This window comes from Octopus sinensis, linkage group LG9 (genome assembly GCF_006345805.1).
Source record: "Octopus sinensis linkage group LG9, ASM634580v1, whole genome shotgun sequence".
Lineage (NCBI taxonomy): Eukaryota > Metazoa > Mollusca > Cephalopoda > Octopoda > Octopodidae > Octopus > Octopus sinensis.
This window is the reverse complement of record NC_043005.1, coordinates 83,575,340-83,600,639: the sequence shown is the minus strand read 5'-3', so window position 1 is coordinate 83,600,639 and position 25,300 is coordinate 83,575,340. Positions and strand designations below refer to the sequence as shown.

The 25,300-nt window shown below is 37.8% G+C and overlaps 1 protein-coding gene across 2 annotated transcripts in view; it reads left to right on the top strand.

Annotated features, from left to right (window-relative positions):
- The window catches only part of LOC115215808 (dynein heavy chain 7, axonemal-like), a 177,725-nt gene that overhangs the window by 131,937 nt on the left and 20,488 nt on the right, over positions 1–25,300 (top strand). For both annotated transcript variants that reach the window (XM_036506057.1, XM_029785114.2), the window contains exons 53-64: positions 597–711; positions 2,056–2,219; positions 7,348–7,501; positions 9,690–9,881; positions 11,744–11,877; positions 12,451–12,583; positions 14,176–14,454; positions 17,342–17,587; positions 19,156–19,248; positions 20,733–20,909; positions 21,876–22,037; positions 23,272–23,472. In XM_036506057.1, the coding sequence (XP_036361950.1) occupies positions 597–711; positions 2,056–2,219; positions 7,348–7,501; positions 9,690–9,881; positions 11,744–11,877; positions 12,451–12,583; positions 14,176–14,454; positions 17,342–17,587; positions 19,156–19,248; positions 20,733–20,909; positions 21,876–22,037; positions 23,272–23,472 (2,050 nt within the window). The remainder of the gene's footprint in view (positions 1–596; positions 712–2,055; positions 2,220–7,347; positions 7,502–9,689; positions 9,882–11,743; positions 11,878–12,450; positions 12,584–14,175; positions 14,455–17,341; positions 17,588–19,155; positions 19,249–20,732; positions 20,910–21,875; positions 22,038–23,271; positions 23,473–25,300) is intronic.

Sequence of the window (25,300 nt, the reverse complement as noted above, 5' to 3'; positions counted from 1 at the left end):
AATTGCAGACCTTGTGCCACAATTAGAAAGAATTATAAAGAACTAGCAGTACCACCCTTTAGAATTGGAATTTTTGAAAAGTAAAAATTTTGCATTATGTAGCTTGTTATTCTCTTTAAGTGAACATTTTTCTGGTTGAAATACACCGAAAAATAGTGGCACAGCAGTAAAAAAATCGTAAAAAATAGGGATTTTCATAGAAAAAAAAAGCACCTTTTTTATGTAAATAATTTTTGGTGTTAACATGGTCCAATTTGAATTTTTTTCTTCTACGGAATGAAGAGCAAGCCTTCTTCTATCATACTCTCAATTTTGGTCAACTTGCGCCGCAGGGTCTCGGAAGATATAGTGTTAGTTGAAGGCTACCAAACCTGCCATACACAGACAACTTCAGCTTTATATATAGAGAGATTATTGATGTTGTGCACAAAAGTTTCTTTGGGGGTGGATAGAGCTACTAAGGCTGTTGATGTTACAATTGTTTATGTGTGTATTTGTTTTTTTTTTTTTTGTTTGCCCGTACTGAGTGGGAGAGATGGTTTGATAGTGTTTTTAGCACTTACATCAGTGTTATTCATATAAGGTAACTATTTCAGATGGAATGTCGCTGCTGAGAGTCTTGCTGTCCAGTATACAAACCTAACAGGTGATGTTTTGATATCAGCTGGTGTCGTTGCTTACTTGGGAGCCTTCACGTCAGCTTATAGACTTGTAAGTAATCATGTTTTCACTGATACACCTTATGTTAGAATCTAAACATAACTGATTTGTTTGTGAACCTCTGAAGAAAGAGCGTTCGCATACAGAGAACAATAGTGTTTATGATCATTGACTAAATCTTAATTCCATTGTATGTACTGTGTTAGTGCCTCATAAAAACCACTTGTGCCAGTGCCACATGATAAGCACTCATGCCTGTGTCAGGGCCACATAGAAGGCACTCATACTAGTGTCACATAAATGCACTTGTCCTGGTGGCATGTTAAAAGCACCCAGCACACACTGCAAAGTTGTTGGTTGTTAGGAAGGGCATCAAGCCAAAGATACCAAGCCAAATCAGACAGAAAGTTAATGCAACTTCCCGATTTGGTCTAGCCATCCAACCTATGCCAACACAGAAAATGGATGTTAAATGAGGATGATGTAATCTCAGTGAAGTAGTAAAATTAATTGCTAATTGCTAATTGCTTCAGGGAATGGGAGCAGTTCTCATTTTATTTTTCACTCCTAAACATCTACGCATAAGCACAATTATGACTGCATCCTCCAGCTGACCAATGCATTGTCATTGAAATTCCCTAACCACTAGGATATGTGCCTTCACTGGTCAGTATAATTTACATAAGTTACAAAACATAAGATAAAGGAATTAAGTGGGCCCCATGACAGGAATGCAGATAATTCAGGTGGGTATTGATCCACTGAATGAGGTATTCAAAAAAGATTTTCAATAGGATTTTTGATTGTAGAAGGAAAGAAAAACCTGAGAGTAATTGTTTGTAGCTCTCAAAGGATAGGGGGAGATAATTTCAAGAAATTAAGAATTAATTGCACAAAGAATTTACTTTTTAGGCTTAGAAGAAAATTGAGATAAATTTTGTTGAACTTTTGAAACTAACAAAAGTGGTTTATGAGGAAGATAATATTGGTAATAGCCTCAATATGATAGTAGTGATTGTGATGATGATGGTAATGATGATTATAGGGATGTTGATGTGGTAGGGCCTCAAGTTTGTGCTACTTAAGTAGACAACCGATAATCAATATGCATTTAACCATAACCATCCAGTGTGTCACATCTTTTATTTTAATGCTAGTATGTGATGTGCAGGAGATTTGGCTGTTATTTCTTGTAGATTGAGTGACCATATAGAGGCTCTTTTGTTGGTTTGTTGATTGGGTCATTGATAACAGCAGTGATAGATTTGAGAATGAAAATAATTCTTGTGTTTTTATTCTTTTGTTTTAATTAATTTTGTCTTGCTCACTGTAGTTTCTTCATTTTTTATTTTTATCTATTTTGTTTTCTTTTTGTGTGTGTGTGTGTGTCTTCAGGATCAAATCCATTTCTGGGTGAAAGAAATCAAAGAAAGTGGACTCCCTTGTTCTGATGATTTCTCTTTGGTACACACTCTGGGAGAACCAGTGAAGATCCGTGAATGGAATATCAATGGTCTACCAACTGACACATTTTCTATTGAAAATGCCATCATAATTACGTGAGAACCAAAATTATTATTTTCCTACATTGACAGAATTATTATTTATTGATTTTCCTAGATTGACAGAATTGTTAAAGCATTGAATAAAATGTTTGGATCTTTACATTCAAAGTTCAAATTCTACCAAGGTAGTCATTGCCTTTTCATCATTCTGGTCATAGGCATTCATACTTGAGAAACAAGTAAAAGTTGGCAACAGGAAGCACATCTGGCCAGAGAAGACTTCCTCAGCAAGTCCTCATCCAATTCAGACCAGCATGGGACAAGTGGACAAAGACATGGTGACAATAATGACAATGCTGATGTGAGTGTCAAAGGCCAACAACTGCATCAGTGGAGGCGCAATGGCCCAGTGGTTAGGGCAGCGGACTTGCAGTCGTAAGAACGCGGTTTCGATTCCCAGACCAGGCTTTGTGAGTGTTTATTGAGCAAAAACACCTAAGCTCCACGAGGCTTCGGCAGGATGAGGGGTGGGGGTGAAACTCGCTGTACTCTTTCACCACAACTTTCCCCTCACTCTTTCTTCCTACTTCTGCCACAAAGCAGAGGAACCATGGTGTAGCCCACTATGGTGTGGTAAACTTTCAGATGCTAGTCTAGATTGCGAATCCTCTGTACCTCAAAGTGGTTCAGCTCTCCACCCATTAAAAGCCACCGTTTACGGAATGAGGATAACAACGTAGCTTTCGCGCCCATGCAACCGCCAGTCTATCACGTGTGGAGAGTGGATCTTCAAGTTGCCACACGCATTCTTAGTAGCTTAGAGTAGGCTTGAATTAGAGATTATTCTTTGTGGCTAATGGCATGAGTCCTAATTGGAAGAAGAACAACAACAACAGCATCATCACTGCTGATAATTGTGATTGTTGTCAGAAAAGATTGATTCTTTAGAATCATTTGAATCATGTTCCTGTTGTGAATATTTAAGCCTCATAAGGTTAAAAAGAAAACAGTGGTAACCTTTAAGTGGTGGCTTGTGTTGCTAAAAATAGCAACCAAATCTATTTTTAAAATACTGCCAATTCATCATCATCATCATTATAATTTAACATCCGCTTTCCATGCTTGCATGGGTCGGACGATTTGACTGAGTATGGCTGCATTAGGCTCCAATCTGATCTGGCTGAGTTTCTATAGCTAGATGCCCTTCCTAATGCCAACGACTCCAAGAGTGTAGTGGGTGCTTTTACATGCCACCGGCACGAGTGCCAGTCAAGCGGTACTGGTAATGGCCATGCTCAAATGGTGTTTTTGTACGTGCCACCTGCACAGGAGCCAGTCCAGTGGCACTGGCAATGACCTCGCTCAAATTTTTTTTTTTTTTTTAGTAAAAAATGTGGGGGCCAAGAAAATACTGGATAAGCGTAGTTCTAGATATACTATGTCTGAAAGAAAGAGGTGATGGTCACAACTGGAGCGATTTTGGTCATAGATCTGTCTGTTCAGGGTTAACTTGGTGTTAAACAGATACAGCAGTGACACAATTTTGCTTTTATACCAGACTATCTAAACCCAGCAGCAAAGAAGCAGGGGAGAGAGAGAGAGAAATTATATTTGGTTTAAAGAAAATTGATCAATAATATTTATTGGTTATGGAACATTTTTGTAAGCAGATTTATCTTACAACACTTAAAAGATTAAGATTAACCAAAATCAATGTCTTTAAGACTAAATAAGAGTGCTTCCATTTCAAAACTAGCTGGAAATTCTTATTGTGGTGAGAGAGAGAGGGGGGAGGGAGAGAGAGTACACTAAAGTGTCTTGTTGCTGATGTTTAGCTTTTAGTTCAGCTCTAATGCAACAAACTTATAACCAAAGTTGTTCCATCCTTGACCTTCCCATCTTTATTTTAGGACAGCATTATGTCATCCAATGTGCCTTCCCATTTATAGAACAGTGAAGTGTGTTTTGAGGGAAATATTGCTGCTTTTTCTAGCAAATTTGCTTTTTCTAGCAAATTGTCCAGAGACTCTTATGTTGGTTCTGTTGTTACATATTGCTTACAAGTTTTGGCCCAAGGCCAGCGAGTATGGGGAGGCAATGAGTCGATTACAGCGACTAATTTTATCAACCCCAAAAGGATGGAAGGTAAAGTTGACCTTGGCAGAATTTGAACTCAGAACATAAAGACAGATGAAATACTGCTAAGCATTTTACCTGGTGTGCTAACCACTTTGTCAGCTTGCTGCTTTGTTTTGTTGTGAGATATTTAAAATCAAGCATTAATTGAGAAATTTTGTAATTTTTGCTGTGTATTATTCAGGACTTGTTGTTGTTGTTTAGCCCAAGGTTAGTCTTACTGAGCAGACCATTGACCAAAGGTGTTCCACCTTCATATCATTATCATCAACACCACTACCGTTGTTTTAATCTTCACTTTTCCATGCTTGCATGGGTCAGATGGAATTTTTTAGTTAGATTTTCTACAACCAGAATCCCTTTCTTTTGACAACCTTGACCTGTTTCCAAGCAAACTGATGTTTCCCCATGACCAGACATGTTTTCCATGGAAGATTCAGAACAAACAAAATCCTTTTACAATCATTGTATGATGTCATGACAAGTGGGCACACCCATACACACATTCTTTTCTTTCCTTATTTGGCACCATGGCCACTAACACAGAAGGGGACACTACAAGGACAGACACAACACCACAGTAGGGACATTAAACATAAAACGAATGAAGATGAATGTTATATAAAAATGGAAAAAATGAAATGGCTGCATGGGCCCCACTCCCATGCACACATACCCACCCCCATATGTATGTGTGCAGATGCACACATACACACAGACACACACTCACACACACACACACACTCACACACACACACACACACACACACACACACAACACACACACACACACACACACTCACACACACACACACACACACACACTCACACACACACACACTCACACACACACACACACACACACACACACACACACACACACACACACACACACACACACACACTCACACACACACACACACACACACACACACACACACACACACACACATATGACAATCTCCTTTCAGTTTCCATCTCCCAAATCCAGTCACAAAGCTTTGGCTGGTTTGGAGCTATAACACAGCATAACAATGTTTTGGTTTTTTTTGTCTTTGATCAGTCAGTGTTATCTCCTATTTGTTTCTGTCTTGAAACCAAAGGAAATGACTACTATTCCCTTCACACTTTGCTTTTCTGACTGGGATATCAATGTTTTGAAACTGACCTATTTTCCATTACATTTCAGACAAATTCAGCCTTGAGTTGCTGAAGCAGAAATATTGTTATGGCATATATTCTGCTCAAGACCACAGATTTGCTTGTCAGTTGCTTGACCGTAACCAGTTGAACATGTCCCTTAGTTACTGACAATAAGTGCATCTCTGGTCATGAGCAGAGAAGTCTTAATCGGACAGCATGTTACACTTCACCAACCCATCTTATTTCTAAAATAGTTTTATTTATTACGTCATATAAAGACAGCATTCATTCATTCATTTCTCTCTTCCTTTTATTTTTTAATCTTGGGATTTTTTGTTTTTCACTTGTTTCAGTCATTAGACTGCGGCCATGCTGGGGCACCTCATTGACGAATTTTAGGTGAACAATTGACCTCAATAGTTATTTTTTTGTAAAGCCTGGTATTTATTTCATAACTCACTTTTGCTTAACTGCTTAGTTACTTGGATGTAAATAAACCAACACCAGTTGTCAAGTGTTGGTGGAGGACAAACACAGACACACAGACAGACAAACAGACAGACACGCACACACACACGACAGGCTTCTTTCAGTTTCCGTTTACCAAATCCACTCACAAGGCTTTGGTCAGCTTAGGGCAATAGTAGAATACACTTGCCCAAGATATCATGCAGTGGAACTGAACCCTGAACCATGTGGTTCGGAAGCAAGCTTCTTACCACACAGCCACACCTGTACTTATGAAGAAAATTTGCTGAATGTTAGGCTACTGTTTCTAGTTGGCCAAGTGGTCATGTAGAGATCCATCTTTTTTTTTCCCAACCATTTTATATCTAGGAGATGACATTATTCAATGTGTACCGCCTTATTTTTTTAAGATGGCAGGGTTTATTTTATGGGAGATTTGGATGCAGGTTGAGTGACCATATAAAAAGTGATGCTGGTAAGTTTTCTTAGTCTGTATTCTGAGTGTGTTTTGGGGCTGTTAAGTGAGATTACGTTGCCAATTATTCCTCAAGCAAATGCAAGAAGTTTTCTTCAAGTTTACTTTTGTGGAACAAGTACATTGTTACCAAAAATCATTGATGTTGTGTTTGGATAAGCTCTGAATGCATAAGTACAAATGATGTTATCTGCTTCAAAGTATAAAGCAATGACAGAGAAGCAGGTAATTCATATAAAAGAAGAAGAATGTGGGGAAACTAGTTCGAGTGTAGAGGTAATTTTTTTTCCTTTCTTTGTAAATTTTCATCCAAAGAGAAAGAGTAGTGACCATGACAGTTTGTGGAAGCTGAGGTAAATGGTATGTTGGAGTGGACTATGATTCATAAGTTACTGTTGAAGCAATGGCCTATCTGTCATGAAATTAGGTTATCCTCTAATCACAGCTCTGCATTGATTGCTTGCAACAAAGGAGATTACTAAACAGCAGCACTCAAAGACCAGGTGGTCGTTTTAAAACATTTCCATAAAGTGAAGGTCACCAATCAAAGGTTCAAGGGTTCACACAATCTGTCATGTTTGGAATACTTGTATTTCTCATATTGTTGTTGTTGTTGTTTAACCCCAGGTCAAACCTGATTGAGCAAAACTATGACAGATGGTGTTCCAGTCTGATTATCCCATCTTATTGCTGAAATAGTTTATTCTGGATTATATATATCCAATAAGTCCAACCCATGCTAGCATGGAAAATTGACATTAGATGATGATGATGGTGATGGTGGTGGTGGTGATGATGATTTTTTTTATCTTGGTGTGTAATTTGAAGAGCATTAGGCCATTGCTTCTAGCCTGTTGAGTGACCACTTGAAGACATTCCTTTATTGACAAGTTTTTTTCTTCACATGTCCTTATATTTACTTTCACTGCAATCATTTAAGATGTCCTCTTTTCTTTGCAGTAATGCTCGAAGGTGGCCATTGATGATAGATCCTCAAGGACAAGCTAACAAATGGATCAAAAATATGGAAAAGGCAAACAATCTAAGTGTTGTTAAAACCAGTGACTCAGATTTCAACAGAACGCTTGAGAATTGCATTCAATTTGGAACACCTGTAAGTGAAGTTTTTCTATTCTTTGACATACTGAGCCAGACTTACTTTTGTGTACTTACAGTGGCATTAATCTGGGGTGGGTTGAACAAGCTCCAACCAATGAATTCATTCATGTTCAGAGTTACAGTGGAAAAACAAGTTCACCCGTGTTCCTGATCCCATGCATACACACTTTGGGATAATGTGATCCATAGCTCATCTTGCAGTTAATCATTGATCATCACAGAGGATTCATTGACCAAGTCTCTACCAATTACCAGAGTAGGCATAGCCTGGGTTTGAAGCAGGTTCTAGGGACATGCTTTAACAAAAGCTAAAGGGTGCCTCGCTCCTTGTGGTCTTCCAGCATGTCAGACACCAGTATGGAATTATGGGTCCATGTAATTGCTAAATAGTCATTAAACCTATACTAAGTTCATCGGTCCTTTTGACAGGTCTTGTTTTCAGTCCTGCTGGGCTTCTAGCAACCCTCCTCACCAAGCAATTTTGTGGGATTGCTGGTTTAGTGACTGACAATCTGACCATGCAGCAGGTTGTGCTGGATCCCATGTTACCAGCAACACTCATGAGAGACCTCACAAGTGACCTGACACTATTAGCAAGACACAAATGTTGAGTACTTAAAGTATAGTGTAGTTTAGAGTACAGATGCTGGATTGTAGTGAAACTTAGGCCTTTACAAAGACAAGCTAGAAATAAAGTAAGCGTACTTCACTTGAAGTGCAATGCAGTGTGCATCTATATGATAGAGTACGAGTGGAGTACTGCATGTTGTATGGAGTAGAGCAGTGTGTTGTAGTGCACCTGAGCATTGTTTATTGTAATGCACCAAAGCACTGTATGTTGTAGTGCACATGAGCTCTGTATACAATAAGCTCATTATTATTATTAAGGCAGTGAGCTGGCAGATCAATTATTGCACCAGACAAAATGCTTAGCAGGGTTTCGTCTGTCTTTATGTTCTGAGTTTAAATGTAGCCAACGTCAACTTTGCCTTTCATCCTTTCAGGGTTAATAAAATAAGTATCAGTTGAGCACTGGTGTCAATGTAAATGACTAGTCCCTTTCCACAAAATTTCAGGCTGTGTGCAGGTAGCCGAAGGGATTGTTGTTGTTTTTGTTGTTACCTCTGCCTCACACCAATATATCTGTTTCTCCTTTCACACTTTCTCTTTCCCTCTATAGGGAAACACAACTTCAACTTCTTTCATCATCCTTTCTTTTATTCTCTCTCTTAGACTAGTGTAGGCTCTTTTGAGTCTGGCTACAAGGTGACAGGGTGACCTCATTAGTGCTGGTGCCTTGATAAAATGTTTGATGAATTGAGCAAAGACACTGTAGCACCGAGAAGACTCTTTAGTCTTGCCAAGCAACAAGTTTCTTATTTCTTTATTACCCACAAGGGGCTAAACATAGAGGGGACAAACAAGGACAGACAAAGGGATTAAGTCGATTACATCGACCCCAGTGCGCAACTGGTACTTAATTTATCAACTCCAAAAGGATGAAAGGCAGTCGACCTCAGCGGAATTTGAACTCAGAACGTAATGGCAGACAAAATACCTATTTCTTTACTACCCACAAGGGACTAAACACAGAGAGGACAAACAAGGACAGACAAACAGATTAAGTTGATTATATTTACCCCAGTGCGTAACTGGTACTTAATTTATTGACCCCGAAAGGATGAGAAGCAAAATCGACCTCGGTGGAATTTGAACTCAGAACGTAGCGGCAGACAAAATACCGCTAAGCATTTCGCCTGGCATGCTAACATTTCTGCCAGCTCGCCGTCTTGCCAAGCAACAAGTTTCTTGCAGTACAGGAGATATATGGAGTACCTGGTACTTTGTGGAGGTGCATAGCTTAGTGGTTAGGGTATTGTACTTCTTGATCATAAGATTGTGGTTTTGATTCCTGGACTGGGTGAGGCATTGTGTTCTTGAGCAAAACACTTCATTTCATGATACTCCAGTCCACTCACCTGGTAATAATGAGTAGTCCTGCAACAGACTGGCATTCCATCCAGGGAGGAATGTATACATCAGAGAAACTGGGAAACTGGCCCTCTGCTCCTTATAGAGTAATATGGACTTACCATGCCTGATACTTTAGAAGGTGCGTACTTTCAGTTGTTTGTTTCATTACTTTTTTGTTGTTGCTCATTTGTAATTTGTTTGATGGTCAGGTTTTAGTGGAAAATATTGGTGAAGAAATTGACCCAATGCTTGAACCCCTTCTACTGAAGCAGACATTTAAACAAGGTGGTACATTGTGTATCCGTCTGGGTGACAGCACTATTGAATACAGCAATGATTTCAAGTTCTACATGACAACAAAACTGAGGAACCCCCACTATTTGCCAGAAACTTCTGTAAAGGTAAAATATAACTCCTTTTTTTTTTTAATAGCCATCTATGTATTATATTTTATATCTCCTACTGATGTGTTTTATTTAAAACACAGTACGTCCATGAGTGATATTATCACAGGATGAATACTACAGTAAATTTGCCTTTTGTGATGTGTTCACATTAAGTATGATATACAGATGGCTGTTTTAATCTTTTTTCTTTTTTCTTCTTTTTCTTTTGTCTTTTTTCTTTCTTTCTTTTTTGGCTAAATACAAAGCTGCAGACATGGCTCTGTGGTTAAGAAATTTCCTCTTGCCATCCATGCAGTTTAGGGTTCAGTCCCATTGTCTGATAACATGGGCAAATGTCTTTTTCTTTAGTCCAGGACTGACCAAAGTCTTGCAAGCAAATTTTGTAGACAGAAACTGAAGGAAACCTATGTGTATGTGTGTACATGCATAAATGTATGTATGTATGTTTGTATGTATGTGTTTGTATGTATGTGTTTGTATGTATGTTTATATGTATGTATGTGTGTATGTATGTATGTGTGTATATATATGTATGTGTATATGTAGTGAGAATTTACAAAAAAATATAAGACAAAGACGGGTGTGCAAACAACAAACATGTATTAGTTTAACATTCGGGAAAAGAGAAAATCTTTTACGTTTCGAGCCTATGCTCATTGACAGAAAGGAACACAGAAATAAACAGGGAGAGGTGTGTGTGTGTGTGTGCATGTGTGTGATTGTGTGTGTGTTATTATCTTGAGATTGTTTGATCCTTGTAAATGAGCATCACCATCGTATAAGCAGTATTCTTCATTTCCAATCTTCTGTGAAAATATGTCCGGACTGGGAGAAATATTTTTCTTGGAAGTTGGTGAGGGTTGGTGACAGGATGAGCATCCAACCAAAAAAAAAAGTCTGCCACAACAAATTCTATCCATCACATGCAGGCATGGAAAATTGGTCATTAAACTGATGATGATGATGATAGTAATTGTGAGTGTGTGTCTTAAGTGAGTGATTTTGTATTTTATTCATTATTGTTTGGCAGAATCATTAGAGTGTCAGGCAAAAAGACATGTGTTATTTCTTCTGGCTCTAAACATTCTGAGCTCAAATCCTGCTGAAGTCATCTTTGCCTTTCATTCCTTTGGGGTCAATAAAATAAAGTACCAGCCAAGGACAAAGGGGTAATGGTATCAACTGGTTCCTATCCTTCCAATTTACTGGCCTTGTGCTTAAATTAGAAATCATTATCGTTTTGTCTGGCCAATAAGACCTCTATCAAGTGAGTAACCACTCAAAAGAATAGATCTTAATCAGAGATCCATAGTTTTGGATATTCCATTTTCCATTCCAATGTCTTGTTGACCAATAGAGTCAGTTTAGATATAGTCTTTGGTGCAGTGTGACAAATAACAATCTGGATATGGCTTTCTCTGTCTATGTATCTCTGGGCCTGTCTGTCTCTCTCTCTCTCTCTCTCTCCCTCTCTCATTCAATTTGTTTCCATTAGATTTTGGGAGTGTCCCTATTGGAGCATGCAAAGTAATGGTTAGGTTATTCTCAAAAGTATATGAAGGGGTGCTGAAAGGTTCCTGGTTTTGGGTAAAAGAAAATTCAGGAGGATCAATTATGATTTTCTTCACCATATTCTCCTCTCAAATTCACAGATTTATTGCAACAGCCCTTCAGTTTTCCTAAACCCTGTAAAAGAACTCAGAACTTTGGGTCTTCAACCAGGCCTTTCACGATACCCTTAAAGCCAGGAACTTTTCTGTACCACCTTGTAACATGGTTTCTTGGTATTATAAAATTAGTAATAATGATTAGAAAATGAATGATTAACATTTTGACCCGATTTCTTTCTAATATAGGTGACATTATTGAACTTCATGATCACTGAAGAAGGGCTGCAAGACCAGCTGCAAGGAATTGTGGTGGCCAAAGAAAGACCTGAACTGGAAGAGGAGAAGAACTCTCTCATTCAGCAAGGAGCCAAGAATAAAAAGTCAGGATTGTCTTTTATTTTTTGTTTTTACAGATTAAGATGATGATGATGATGATGATGATGATGATGACGGTGATTTGTTAACCACTCATGTAGAGTCTTTTTGATAATTATTGTACATAACAACACTATCATCAGCATCATTGTTATGTTTCAATACTGAATTATCAGCTTGGAGACAATATAACACAATATAAACTCAAAAATGCATGCTATTAAAGCAGAACTTAAAAATCCACGTGCAAAATGTATCATGCCCCTTATGAAACAAACCAGTATGCAAATTAGAAGGCAGTTATGCAAATTAGAAGGCAGTCCAAAAGTTCACTTTAAAAGGTGAGCGCATGAAATAAAGCAGAGTCACTAAACTTAGTTCGATAATTAGTCAGAACATAGAATTAAATTAGAGCAATATAACACCACCACCATCAATATCATCGTTATTATCAGGATCTTCTTTATCAATAACAAAATTAATTTTTTTGTAATGAGGCTGCTTAATGAAATTTTTATTCTAAAGTAATTTAAAGGTGACTAGTGTTTTGTCTTTTTATTTGTTCCAATTGTGTACAGGCAACTTAAGGAAATTGAAGACAAAATTCTTGAAGTCCTCTCAACTTCTGAAGGAAATATTCTGGAAGATGAAACTGCTATTAAAGTTCTCTCTTCTTCCAAAGCTTTAGCTGATGAAATATCAGAAAAGCAAGTAAGTTCATTCACAAAGAGTTTTATTGGTCACACATTTCTTGGTTTTGTGTGTGTGTGTGTGTGTGTGTGTGTGTGTGTGTGCATGCCTATGTGCATGTGTGTATGTGATTGTGTGCATGTGTGTATGTGATTGTGTGCATGTGTGTATGTGATTGTGTGCACGTGTGTGTGCATGTGCACACATGCATGTGTGTTTGTGTGCACGTGTGTGTATGTATGCATGTATGCTTGTGCATGTGTGTGTATCTCATCATCATCATTGTTTTAATACCCACTTTTCCTTGTTTGCATGGGTCAGACAGAATTTGTTGAGACTGAATTTCTAGGAGACCAGGTGCCCTTCTTGTTGCTAACCCTTACCTCTTTCCAAGCAAGGTAATATTTCCCTATGACTGAGAATGTTTCCATGGCCCCCTCTATATACCCAGGTTTTCACCACTCACTGCATTTCTCCCTCACCCATTCTCTACTCCTGCTTCTTTGGCCTTGCCCTACCACTTCTATTATGACCTCTGTACCTCAAGAATATGCCCTGGCACTTACCAACATCTCTGTCTCTTCTTTTACTCAACCATCCCATTTATAATCTGATCCCCATCCCTTGTGAGTATGCCCGGCATTTTGCCACCATCTCTCTCCTGCTCTTTCTTGCACTCTTGCTGTCCCCCACTCTGTCTCTCCTTCTCCTGCTCTTCCCTCAGGCTGGGTAGCCATGTATCTCCTTTACAGCAACACACCTGTTTTTGGCCTCATTCTTCATCTCTCTCTCTCTCTCTCTCTCTGGCTGGGTAACCATTTACCTCCCTTACAGCAAGACACCTGCCAATTCACTGCCTTACTCAATATATTACTGGTATTTATTTCATTAAGGCAGCAAGCTGGCAGAAATGTTAGCACGCCGGACGAAATGCATAGCTGTATTTTGTCTGCCATTACATTCTGAGTTCAAATTCCTCCAAGGTCAACTTTGCCTTTCATCCTTTCGGGGTCGATAAATTAAGTACCAGTTACACACTGGGGTCGATGTAATCGACTTAATCCATTTGTCTGTCCTCGTTTGTCCCCTCTGTGTTTAGCTCCTTGTGGGTAGTAAAGAAATAGGTATTTATTTCATTGATCTCAGAAGGATGAAAAATAACCCTTTGGTTGTCATTTTCCTGTTGAAATACACTTCTTTTTTTTTTCAATTCATTTGGAAAATAATAAAAGACTTTAGTAGAATGGCTTTGCCCTTATTAAACCGGAACATTTTGGAACATAAATTAGCTTGAAATTTTGACGGAAGGTTTTCATTTAGATCATATTAAATCTGAAAGTAATATCAGAGAACTCCAGGTGGTCTCAGGTGTGTTCATATTGAAGGAATTGAAGTCAATTCCAGCATGTTTCAAACCTCTACCTAATGGGACCAGATTAAAGCTTTAAGATATTTCGTCATGTCTTTTGTATCTCTTCATCTGTAAACTTCCTTCTTTTTTCTAATAAAACATATTAAAATATTCTATTTAATTAAATTTGTTTTCCCTTGTGTTTGGCTTTTCTCATATTTTTTTCATTATTTTACTTGTATTTTCTTTTATCTTCATCCAGGCAATTGCTGAAGAAACTGAGAAAAAATTAGACATCGCTCGTAGTAGCTATGAAGAAATCTCTGTTCATTCGACTATTTTATTTTTCTCTATTGCTGACTTAGCTAATATTGAACCTATGTACCAATATTCGTTGACCTGGTTTATAAATCTATTCCTTTTGTCAATTGAAAATGCTGAGCAATCCGAAAATCTCTCGATACGACTGATGAACCTGCATACACATTTCACTTATTCTCTCTATGTAAATATTTGTCGGTCTCTGTTTGAAAAAGACAAGGTATGTATTAATTTAAAGATAACATATGTTAAACTTTAGGTGTGTATATTTTTGCTTGTTTTACATTTGTTTTTCCATCCTTACATGGGTTGTTTGATTATATTATTTAAAACATTGTTTTGCTGCCAGATATCCTTCCTGGTAGAGGCTACATTCACCTAAGGAGGATGTCAGTAGGAGAATGGGGCTCGTGGGGTTGGAGCGTAAGCCATTTCTCTGCTTCATTTTATGTTTGTATTTCATCCTTGTTGTATCTCATTCGATTTCATTATATTTTGGTAAAATTTTAAAAGTCATATAATCATTGTGTGTCTGACCCCAATCAGGCTGTATTGTCCCCCTCTATGTTTGGGCCCTTGTGGCTAATGAAGAAATCGGATGTAAGGAAGTTATAGTGTTGCATTCAATTCCTGGCTGTGTGTTGTGTCCTTGAGCAAGACACTTTATTTCTTGTTGCTCCAGTCCACTCAGCTGGCAAAAATTAGTCGTACCTGTAATTGAAAGGGCCAGCCTTGTCACACTCTGTGTTCCTCTGAATCTCCATGAGAATTACATTAGCAGTACATGTGTCTGTGGAGTACTCAGCCACTTGCATGTTGATTTCATGAGCAGGCTGTTCCATTGATCGGATCAACTGGAACGTTTGTCATAACCAATGGAGAGCTAAGTCAGACATGGGTTGGACAATTATATTGTTAGATGTTGCCTACCCTTATTGACAATAGCCCTTACCTGTTTTTCAACTAAGGGATCAAGTATTCCACACAGCTTCAAAGGCACAAAGTGCTTGGATAGCTTGATAAGGGGACAAACTGATGACAACTCTGCCTTCTGCACATTCGTACAAGTGATTGCAGATATAAACAAATGCACACATGCACACACACACACACACAAATATGTGCATGCATGCTCACATACACACATACATATACACACATATAGGAGCAGGCATGGCTGTGTGGTAAGAAACTTGCTTCACAACCACATGGCTCTGGGTTCAGACCCATTACATGGCACCGTGGGCAATTGTCTTCTACTATAGCCTCAGGCTGACCAAAGCCTTGGGAGTGGATTTAGTGGACAGGAACTGGAAAAAGCCCATCGTATGTGTGTGTGTTTGTCCTCCATTATCGCTTGACAACCGATGCTGGTGTGTTTATGGCTCCATAACTTAGCGGTTCAGCATAAGCGACTGATAGAATAAGTACCAGGCTTTAAAAGAAAATAAGTCTGGGGTCAATTCTTTTGACTAAAATTTCTTGAGCGTGGTGCCCCAGCATGGCCACAGTCTAATGACTGAAACAAGTGAAAGATAAAAGATAAAAGAGATACATATATGTGTGTGTGTGTGTGTGACTGCCTGTACAATAGTCTTCTTTCAGTTTCTGCCTACCAAATCCACTCAGAAGGCATTGGTCAACCTGGGGCTATAGCAGAAAACATTTACCCAAGGTACACTCTGCAGCAGGACTTAACCTAAAACGATATGGTTAGAGGGAAAGCTGTTCACCCTCTCAGCCACATGTGCACTGTCTACATATCAAACTATATTCCTGTAGTTGCAGCTATTTACGAGGTCTGATCAATAAATATCTGGACTGTTGCCATAGTAATGAAGCTAAAGCATACAGAGTGAAGCCACTTAGCAAAGATTGACCTTGAACTCTGCTGCTGTGTGTGCACTAAGTTTTGATGTTCCAGCTCACTTCTGGTGTTTGCAGCAGTGCTTGGAAGGAAGGTGTGTAGCATGTGCTTGTCACATTGACCATGACAAAGAAAGTTGTCACAGGCATTACACAAAGTTGCAGAACCTGTATGGAGAGGAGTGTAAGAGCTGCGCACAAATGTATGAGTGGTTCAGACATTTCAAGATGGCCGAAAAAATGTCAATTTTGATGAATGTTCTGGGAGACCTGCAACCAGCCAAATTGAGAAAAACATTGCAGATATGTGTGCAGCTGTGGAGGGAAATCATCAAATTACCATCCATGAGTTATCAGAGGATGTGCAGATTAGTTACAATTCAGTTCAGTCCATTATCATTGAAGATTTGGATATGAGACATGCAAGTCTGCCAAGTTTGTGCCAAAACTGCTTTCAGCTGACCAAAAAGACACTTGGGTTTTAGTTGCACAAGATCTCCTTGATTGTGTTGAGAACGATAGAAACATTTTGAAAATTTTGTGTTGGCTTCTGAGCAGGTGTCACCAAGCATTTGCCAAAATTTGAGGCAGAATCTCTGCTCAGCTTTCTCTGTCATGGTCAATGCGATGATCACACACTACACACCTTCCTTCCAAGCACTGCTGTAAGCAGCAAAAGTGAGCTAGAACATTAAAACTCAGAGTGGTTGGCATTAGAAAGGGTATCCAGCTGTAGAAACATTGCCCGATTAAATTGGAGCCTGGTGCAGCCACTGATGTTCCAGATCTCAGTCAAACTGTCCAACCCATGCCAGCATGGAAAACAGACGTTAAACGATGATGATGATGATGATGATGATCTAGTATTTTAAATGTTACTACTTTGTTCTATGGTAAGACAGAGAGTCCTACTTCTAAGAAACAGTGAATCTATTAAGTTTTACAATCTTTACAGTTTTACAATTTACTTCACTGACCTTATAAAGACAAAATACTAAGGAGATCTCGCTGGAATTTGAACTCAGAATATGAAGGGCTTTTACTATATACCATCAAGTATTTTGTTTGATAATTTACCAATTCTATCCTATAATGTCCAGTTATTAGGACATCTCATATAATTTGAATAATACTGTATCTTCTAAATTTTTCATTAAAGAATTGACATGTTAATTGCTGCTGTATTTTTTTGTTGTTCTGTTACTTCTGAAACATCTGCTATTTTATATTATTTCTTTCAGCTGCTGTTCTCGTTTTTGCTGTGTACCAATATTTTAAAGCATAAAAAGGAAGTTAATGAAGAGGAGTATCGGTTCTTATTAACTGGAGGAATTGGTTTAGAAAATCCAAATGTCAACCCAACTGATTGGCTACCACCACAGTCATGGGATGAAATCTGTCGACTAGATGAACTTAGTCATTTCCGCAATATTCGACTAAAGTTTTCCAAGGATTCTGACTCATGGAAGGTCATCTATGATAGTCTTGTAAGTTTACCATTTATTTGCTGTGTATACATAATTGCTATATCTGTCTGTTTGCTTGTGTGTGTGTCCTTCCTACTGTGGAGTAGTGGGTGGAATTCCAGTTTAAGCACCCCATATAAACTCCCCCCATAACCTTTTTATTTTGGGGAATTTTCTGAAAATTTTTTGTGAATTGATATTTTACACATAAGAATTCACACTTTTGAAAAAAAAAAAAAGAAATATTTAAAAAAACCTTTTATCCTTCTCCCACCCACCTTATAAATTCTAAAAGTTCCACTCTTTTTTGAATTTTTCTTTTAAATGAGAGTTTAAAATACAGACAGTACAAATTTTTTGCTTAAATCCCAACAATGGTGCACCCTTGGGTGCATCATCATTCTATTAAATGTGTTTACGAGAAGAAAAACGTTGAAATATATCAATACATGCCAGAGTAATAAAGAAACAAGCAAGGTATCAGATGGTTGTGAAATGTGCTAAAAATAACAGCTAAATTACTCTTAATGCACACACACACACACACACAAATTTTTTGTATAATTGTATGAATTCCCATGTGTAGAACACAAATTCATAAAAATTTTCTGAAAATTCCAAAAAAAAACAAAAAAGGTCCTGAGGAGTTATATGGGCTGCAGAAACCAAAATTCCACCAAACAGTGTATGATAACTTCCAATGCTAACAAACCTGCACAAATGGGGTATGCAAAAGAACCAGCTGTGTAGGCTTAGTTGGAGGGAGGGGAACCCTGGTATGCAACTTTTCAGGATGTAAAATAGCACATACCCAAAGGAGTTACAGGCAGTACCGTGACAAGGTGCTCACAGCACTTATACCTCGGAGCAAGAGACGTAAGAAACACCGACAGGTTGGGAAAAACAACAACAGAAACGTTTATGAGGGAAGGAGAAAAGCCATTAACTACAGCACAAAGAACAAAGCAGTTTACTACAAGAGGCCCAACCATGGGATGTGAAAGTAGACATCGGGGAAAGGTTACAGTTTTCCCAGGTCATTCAGGCAACCCTGAGGCTGGACATAGTTTTGTGGTCTGAGAAGGGAAAGAAGATAACCTTAATCGAATGTACAGTCCCATGGAAAGAAGTGTGTGTGTGTGTGTGCATATGCGTGTGTGTGTGTATAAGAGTATAATATGATATACAAATATTTAAGGCAGGAGTGGAAAATACAAAATAACCGTGATGTATAGTAAGAGTAAGCTGTTGGTGAGTTGAGTCTTCAATACAAGCCTTGATTCTTTCTGAGACATTCCACATCACTTGATCCTTATATATCTACAATTTCCAACTATAAAAAATATCTAGAAAAGGACTTTTCAGGGGCAAACTTGACATGTTCTGCATGCTCTACATATGTGAAAAACCAAACCTTTCAGATCCAACATTTTCTTTTCAAAAAAAAAAACCAAAAAAAAAAAAAACAGAAAGAAGTGATAAGCATTTTACTTGATATTTTCCTCTCTTTTTCAATAACACCACTGCAGAAATTGTCATTCAAAAACCAAATTTATTATTTTTATTTTCACCAATTTCCCAATAAACAGGAGCCACAGAAAGAACCTTTGCCCAACGATTGGAATGAAAAACTTTTGGAGTTTCAGAAAATGTTAGTTCTACGATGTCTTAGACCTGACAAGGTAGGTTTGCATTTTGTTAAAGATTACTTCTAAACGTTGAAGTGTGTCCAAAGTAAAACAACTTGTGACTGTTTGACAAGAAGAATGATAATTTGCTTTCTGAAATACTTGTAAGTCCCCCACATGAAATATTAGTCCCTGCTTCATTCTATAATACACACATGGCTGGTGCCATGTAAAAAGCACTCATGCTGGTGCCACATAATAAGCACCTGTACTGGTGCCATGCAAGAGGCACCTGTGCTGGTGCCACATAAAAAAACACCCAGTATACTCTGTAAACTGGTTGGCTCTAGGAAGGGCTTCCTGCCATAGAAACCATTCCAAAACAGACAATTGGGGCCTGGTGCAGCTTTCTGGCTAGCCAGCTCCTCTCAAACCATCCAACCTATGCCAGCATGGAAGACGGATGTTAAACGATGACAATGATGTTTTTGTTTCCATTCCTTTTTATGTCTACCAATTTTAAGGAATATCCTTATAAACTATTTGTAGTTGTTCTTTGCTGTCCCAAGATGTTTTTTAATCTCTTTATGAGGAGGCAGGGTAGTGTTCCATGACCCATTACAGGACCTCCAAGGGTAGTGAGAAGAGGGTGGAAAGTATCATCAAAGCAGAAACCTGGCCTAAATGCTTCCAACTGAATAGACTCTGCTACAGACACCTAAGATGTTAAGTGATGGTGTTAAACAGGGTGATGGATTAAGTCTACTCCCCAAGTAGGTCATGGTGACATTTGAACTCAGAAAATAAAGAGCTGGAACAAATACCACAAGGCATCTGTTCTAATGTTCTTATAATTCTTCCACTCAATTCCTTTGGATTGGTGCTTATTTTTTATCAACCCCTTTTTATCAAAGGATGAAAGGGGAAGTTGATCCCAGTGAGATTTGAAATCAGATTGCTGAGAGATGGATCAATTACCACAAGGCATCTGGTCTGATGTTCTAATAGCTCCACTTTGGATTGCCACATTTTTATTTATCAATTATGGAATGATAAAGGGCAAAGTTGACCTCAGCAGGATTTGAACTCAATGTGTAGAGACTCAGAACAAATGCTGTGAAGCAGTTTCTCCAATGCTCTAATGATTCTGCTAATTGTTTAATAAAGTTAATTTTGGTCATAGAGGAAATGATAAAATCCCAATGAGCCTGCTTCCTTAACCTAGTTTTGAAACCAATTCTCTTAGATAACTATATTGATGGTAAGTCCTGTAACCCAATAAGTCATCGGGCAACCACCAAAGATTACCTAGGGTGAGTCAAGCCAATGTGGGAGCCTTTACATGGTTGCTGAATCTGGTAAAAACAGCAGGTAAATCTCTCTCAAATCACACCTTATCGTCATGAATAAGAGAAAGGACATATTGGCTAATGTAATTCTTCATATCCCTAATAAAGATAGATAGTCATGGATGGAATGTCTTTGATTGTGAATCATTTTCATTTCATAGTTGAAGTATTTCTGGTTTTACTTTTCAGATGATTCCTGCTGTACAAGACTTTGTTACTTTGAAACTTGGCAAGAAATACATTGAACCACCTCCATTTGATCTTCCAAATTCTTTCAATGATAGTAATTGCTGTTCTCCCTTACTTTTTATTTTGTCCCCTGGAGCTGATCCTATGGCAGCGCTATTGAAGTTTGCTGATGATCAGGTGAGTTCTTTTGTTTTTCATAATTTAGGGAAAAAGGTATTGTAACATTAAAAAAAAAATGTCTAATCTAAGATTAAACATGCAACAATTATTTCCATTTAACCATAAAAAAGAACAAATGACTGTAAAATTAAATAGTTCTGTGATTGCAAAATAAGCTGAGATTGTTTTTCAATAAACCTCGTAGTTAAAATATCAACCCTCAGATGGAAAGATTGATAGTTCAGGTTTAATTGCCAGATGGTACCATTTGACTATTGTGTGCCTTTATAAGAATCCTCTCTGTTGTTGGCATTTGGACCGACTTTCTGGTCTAAAGACAACCCATAATTCATGGTTTCTGTCTCTGTCTTCCACCAGTTTTGGAGGCCTTGGAACTATCAATAGTGTTTCTCTTATGTAATACAGGGTAGCCCTGTATCTCCTCTACAGCAAGATGCCTTTCCCTGAGCTTGTATTATACTTTAGCCTCTCAACTCTTTGTCTTATGAGTTACTTGACAACCTCACTTACACTGGTTCCACAAAAATGCACCAATACATTCTGTAAAATAGTTGACATTGGGAAGGGCATCCAGCTATAGAAACCAAGCTAAAGTAGATATAGGAGTTCAATACACCCCTCCAGCTTGTTGGATCCTGTCATACCATCCAGTCCATACCAGTATGGAATATGGATGTTAAATGATGACAATGACATACATATATTTGGTGTGTATGTGTGTGTGTGTGTGTATGTATGTATGTATGAATGTATGTATGTATGTATATATCCATCTGTCCATCCACCTTTCCCTCCCTTGTTTCTATGATACAAACTTCCCGATTACAGCTTAATAACGACTAAGTTATTTTACTAAATTCCTTGTTTTTTTCAAAATTCATTGGAACAAAGACATTACGGTTACAAGTGTTAAAAAATGCCTTTTACATGTTCTATATTTATGTATTTTTTTTTTCATTGTAGGGTTTTGGTGGTTCCAAATTTGATTCACTGTCTTTAGGACAAGGTCAAGGACCTATTGCCCTGAAGATGATTAAAAATGCTGTTAAAGAAGGCTGTTGGGTACTGCTACAGAATTGCCATTTAGCTTCATCTTGGATGCCGACTTTAGAGAGAATCTGTGAAGTATGTTTAAATTGATTGAAATATTTCCAACTATAAACAGACAAGTTAGTAGGATTGCAGTAAATGGGTGATGTAGACAGTCAGGTGTGTGTTGTCGGGCAGGAGGGTCAAGAATGTGGTAATTGGTGTGAGATGTAGCATTGAAAATGAATCATAAAAACAATATTTTTATTAAGTCACTAGTTTCTGAGTTCAGTGTTTTGTTTGACAATGCTTAGCCCTTATTATTTCTTTTAACTCAAGTTTTAACCCTTTTGAAACCAACCTATTTGAGACCACTCTTAGCTGTATGATACAGACTTCTCCCGGGAAGCTGGCAGAAACTTTAGCATGCCAGGCGAAATGCCTAGCGGTATTTCATCTGCTGTTACGTTCTGAGTTCAAATTCTACCGAGGTCAACTTTGCCTTTCATCCTTTCGGGGTCGATTAAATAAGTGCCAGTTAATCACTGGGATCGATATAATCAACATAAAACCCCTTGTCTGTCCTTGTTTGTCCCCTCTGTGTTTAGTCCCTTGTGGGCAATAAAGAAATAGATAGAAACTTCTCGTTTTAAAATTATCTAAATTAAAACCTTCCTTCAAAATTTCCTGTTAACCTATGTTCCAAACACTGGCTTAATAATGAAAAAGTTGTTGTACTAAATCCTTTATTATTTTCAAAATCAATTGAAAGAAAAGCAAAAATATGGTAACGAAAGGGTTAATTCTCTCTTTCCCTTCCACTCAGTAGCACTCAACCTTCAATCAACATTTCTAAAGTGTAATTAAATCAACAAAAAAAAAAAAGTGTGATGTGTGAAAGCTGATTGGATTTGAATTCAAACTGTAAAAGGGAAAGAGCTAAATTGTAATATAAAATATATCACAATTTGTCAATGGCAGTGCATCAGCATGGCAGCAGCTCTGAGCTGAAACTTTAAAAGAAAAAAAAAATAGTATCTTGTTAACAGGTCTCTGGCTCTCTACATTTCTGACAGTGGAAGTGATAAGAGAGTTTCTATACTCAGTGGACTTTGTGTTGGTTCTACCCCAGTGTTTATACATCATCTGCTGATATGTGTCAAAACTTCTCCACACAAAAACACAATACCTATTCACATGCAAAAGGTATCCACAGATCCTGTGTGCCAGATTCCACTCACAAAGAAATATATTATGTCCCAGTTAAATCAACTTCCCTTTGAAGAATTCTAACTCATCAATGATTTATATCTTTTGAAATGTTTCTCAGGATTTTCATCCCGAGCGGACTCATCCAGACTTCCGATTATGGTTAACCAGTTATCCCTCAACGACATTCCCTGTTTCTATCTTACAAAATGGTGTCAAAATGACCAACGAACCACCCAAGGGATTGAAAGCCAACATTGTAAGATCTTATCTCAGTGATCCAATATCGGATGCAGAATTTTTTGAAGGGTCACAAAATTCTGTGAGTATATTTCAGTATATTTTCTTTTTTTTTTCTATAACTACTTAATTAGAATAAGGATGGGCAAAGCCAATCATCTTTAAAAGAATAACGAGCATTGCCCTTTTTTTTAAGGCCGGTGTGAGGAAGAGAGGAGTTTGAATCTTTATTGAGATTGATGTTTTCCTTCCACCTTACTTGTGTAAAATAGGGACCAGTCAAATGCTTACAGTATAATGACTCTGCTGGTGGCACCAATGGGCCAGATAATAGTGTTTAACTATGGGTTATGATGGGTTATGTTTAACACTCAACAAGAGGAATGGTTCTTTTGACAGGTTTCAACACACTTGTTTCTATCCATCAAAATTCATTCACAATGCTTTGGATGATCCAAGGCAATGGACAAAGACATTTGCTCAGTATATATATATATATATATATATCATGGCCATTGCCAGCCTCCCCTGGCACCTGTGCTGGTGGCATGTAAAAAGCACCATCTGTACGTGGTCGATGCCAGCACCACCTTGACTGGCTTCCATGCCGGTGGCACGTAAAAAACACCAACCGATCATGGCCATTGCCAGCCTCCCCTGGCACGTAAAAAGCACCCACTACACTCGCGGAGTGGTTGGCGTTAGGAAGGGCATCCAGCTGTAGAAACACTGCCAGATCTGACTGGAGCCTGGTGCAGCCTCCTGGCTTCCCAGACCCCGGTTGAACCGTCAAACCCATGCTAGCATGGAAAACGGACATTAAATGATGATGATGATGATATATATATATTGAGCAAGTGTCTTTGTCCATAGCCTTGGATCATCCATATAAATAATCAAGTAGAAAAGGAGATAAACAAAGTAGAGTTAGAGATAAGAGATGTAATTGCGCAAGAAATAAATAAATTATGCCCACTAAAATCAAACTGCTAAATTAAAGAAACTGTACAGCAGAACAGGTGTATTTCTACATAGGTACTAGCAAGAGCTTCATTAAAGATCAGCTAACTAAGAAGTTACTTGATACATCTGAAAAAATTAAGAATACTACAGGGTCGCCCAAAAGTAGGTTTACAGTTACCACGTAGGCACTTCAAATTTCTTTTAAAACATTTTATTACATTTAAATTTCTATCTTACAAACTGAAAAGAGAGCTTGACAAAATTAACTAAATTGGCATATTATAATGGTTTCATATTTTTTTATTATTAAGATCTAAACTCACAATATGCTGCAAGTTGGGTAATGCAATCAGTATTACATCAATTCTTGCTTTCTAAAGATGATCAGTGACAGCTTGAATATCAACATTCTTGAGGAAACTGAAGGGTTTGATGATGATCAACTGACCAGTTATTTCTGAGGGTTTCAGCTTGATGGCTATGGATAATTAGCAAAAATTCATAGCCCCAGCTCAGTTTTATAAAAAAAAAAATATTAATTTTAAAAAATTCTCTTACAATATATTAAGAGAAAGTGTTTGGAGTCAAAGCCTGACTAGAATCATGATTAATACCAATTCTGATAAGTCAAATCAGTGCACATTAGGGAATCTTTAATTACCTTGATCAACAAGTTATAATCCACATACTAAAAGATGTGACTTATCTCCCCTTCACTTTGTTTATTGAGCTGAAAGGAAAGGAAAAATAATTTTTGTCCAAATATATTTACATGTTTGTTCAAATAGATTCTAGTGATGTGAGTAAAGTTTTGCAGCTAAAACAATGCAAGCTTCCTATCAAGCATCAGTTTTCTCAAGAACTCAATACATTCATTTGGACAGTTTCTGTCTCTGTTCTTACTGTAAGGAGTCTTACTTAACAGGAATATATGTGTATACGTATGT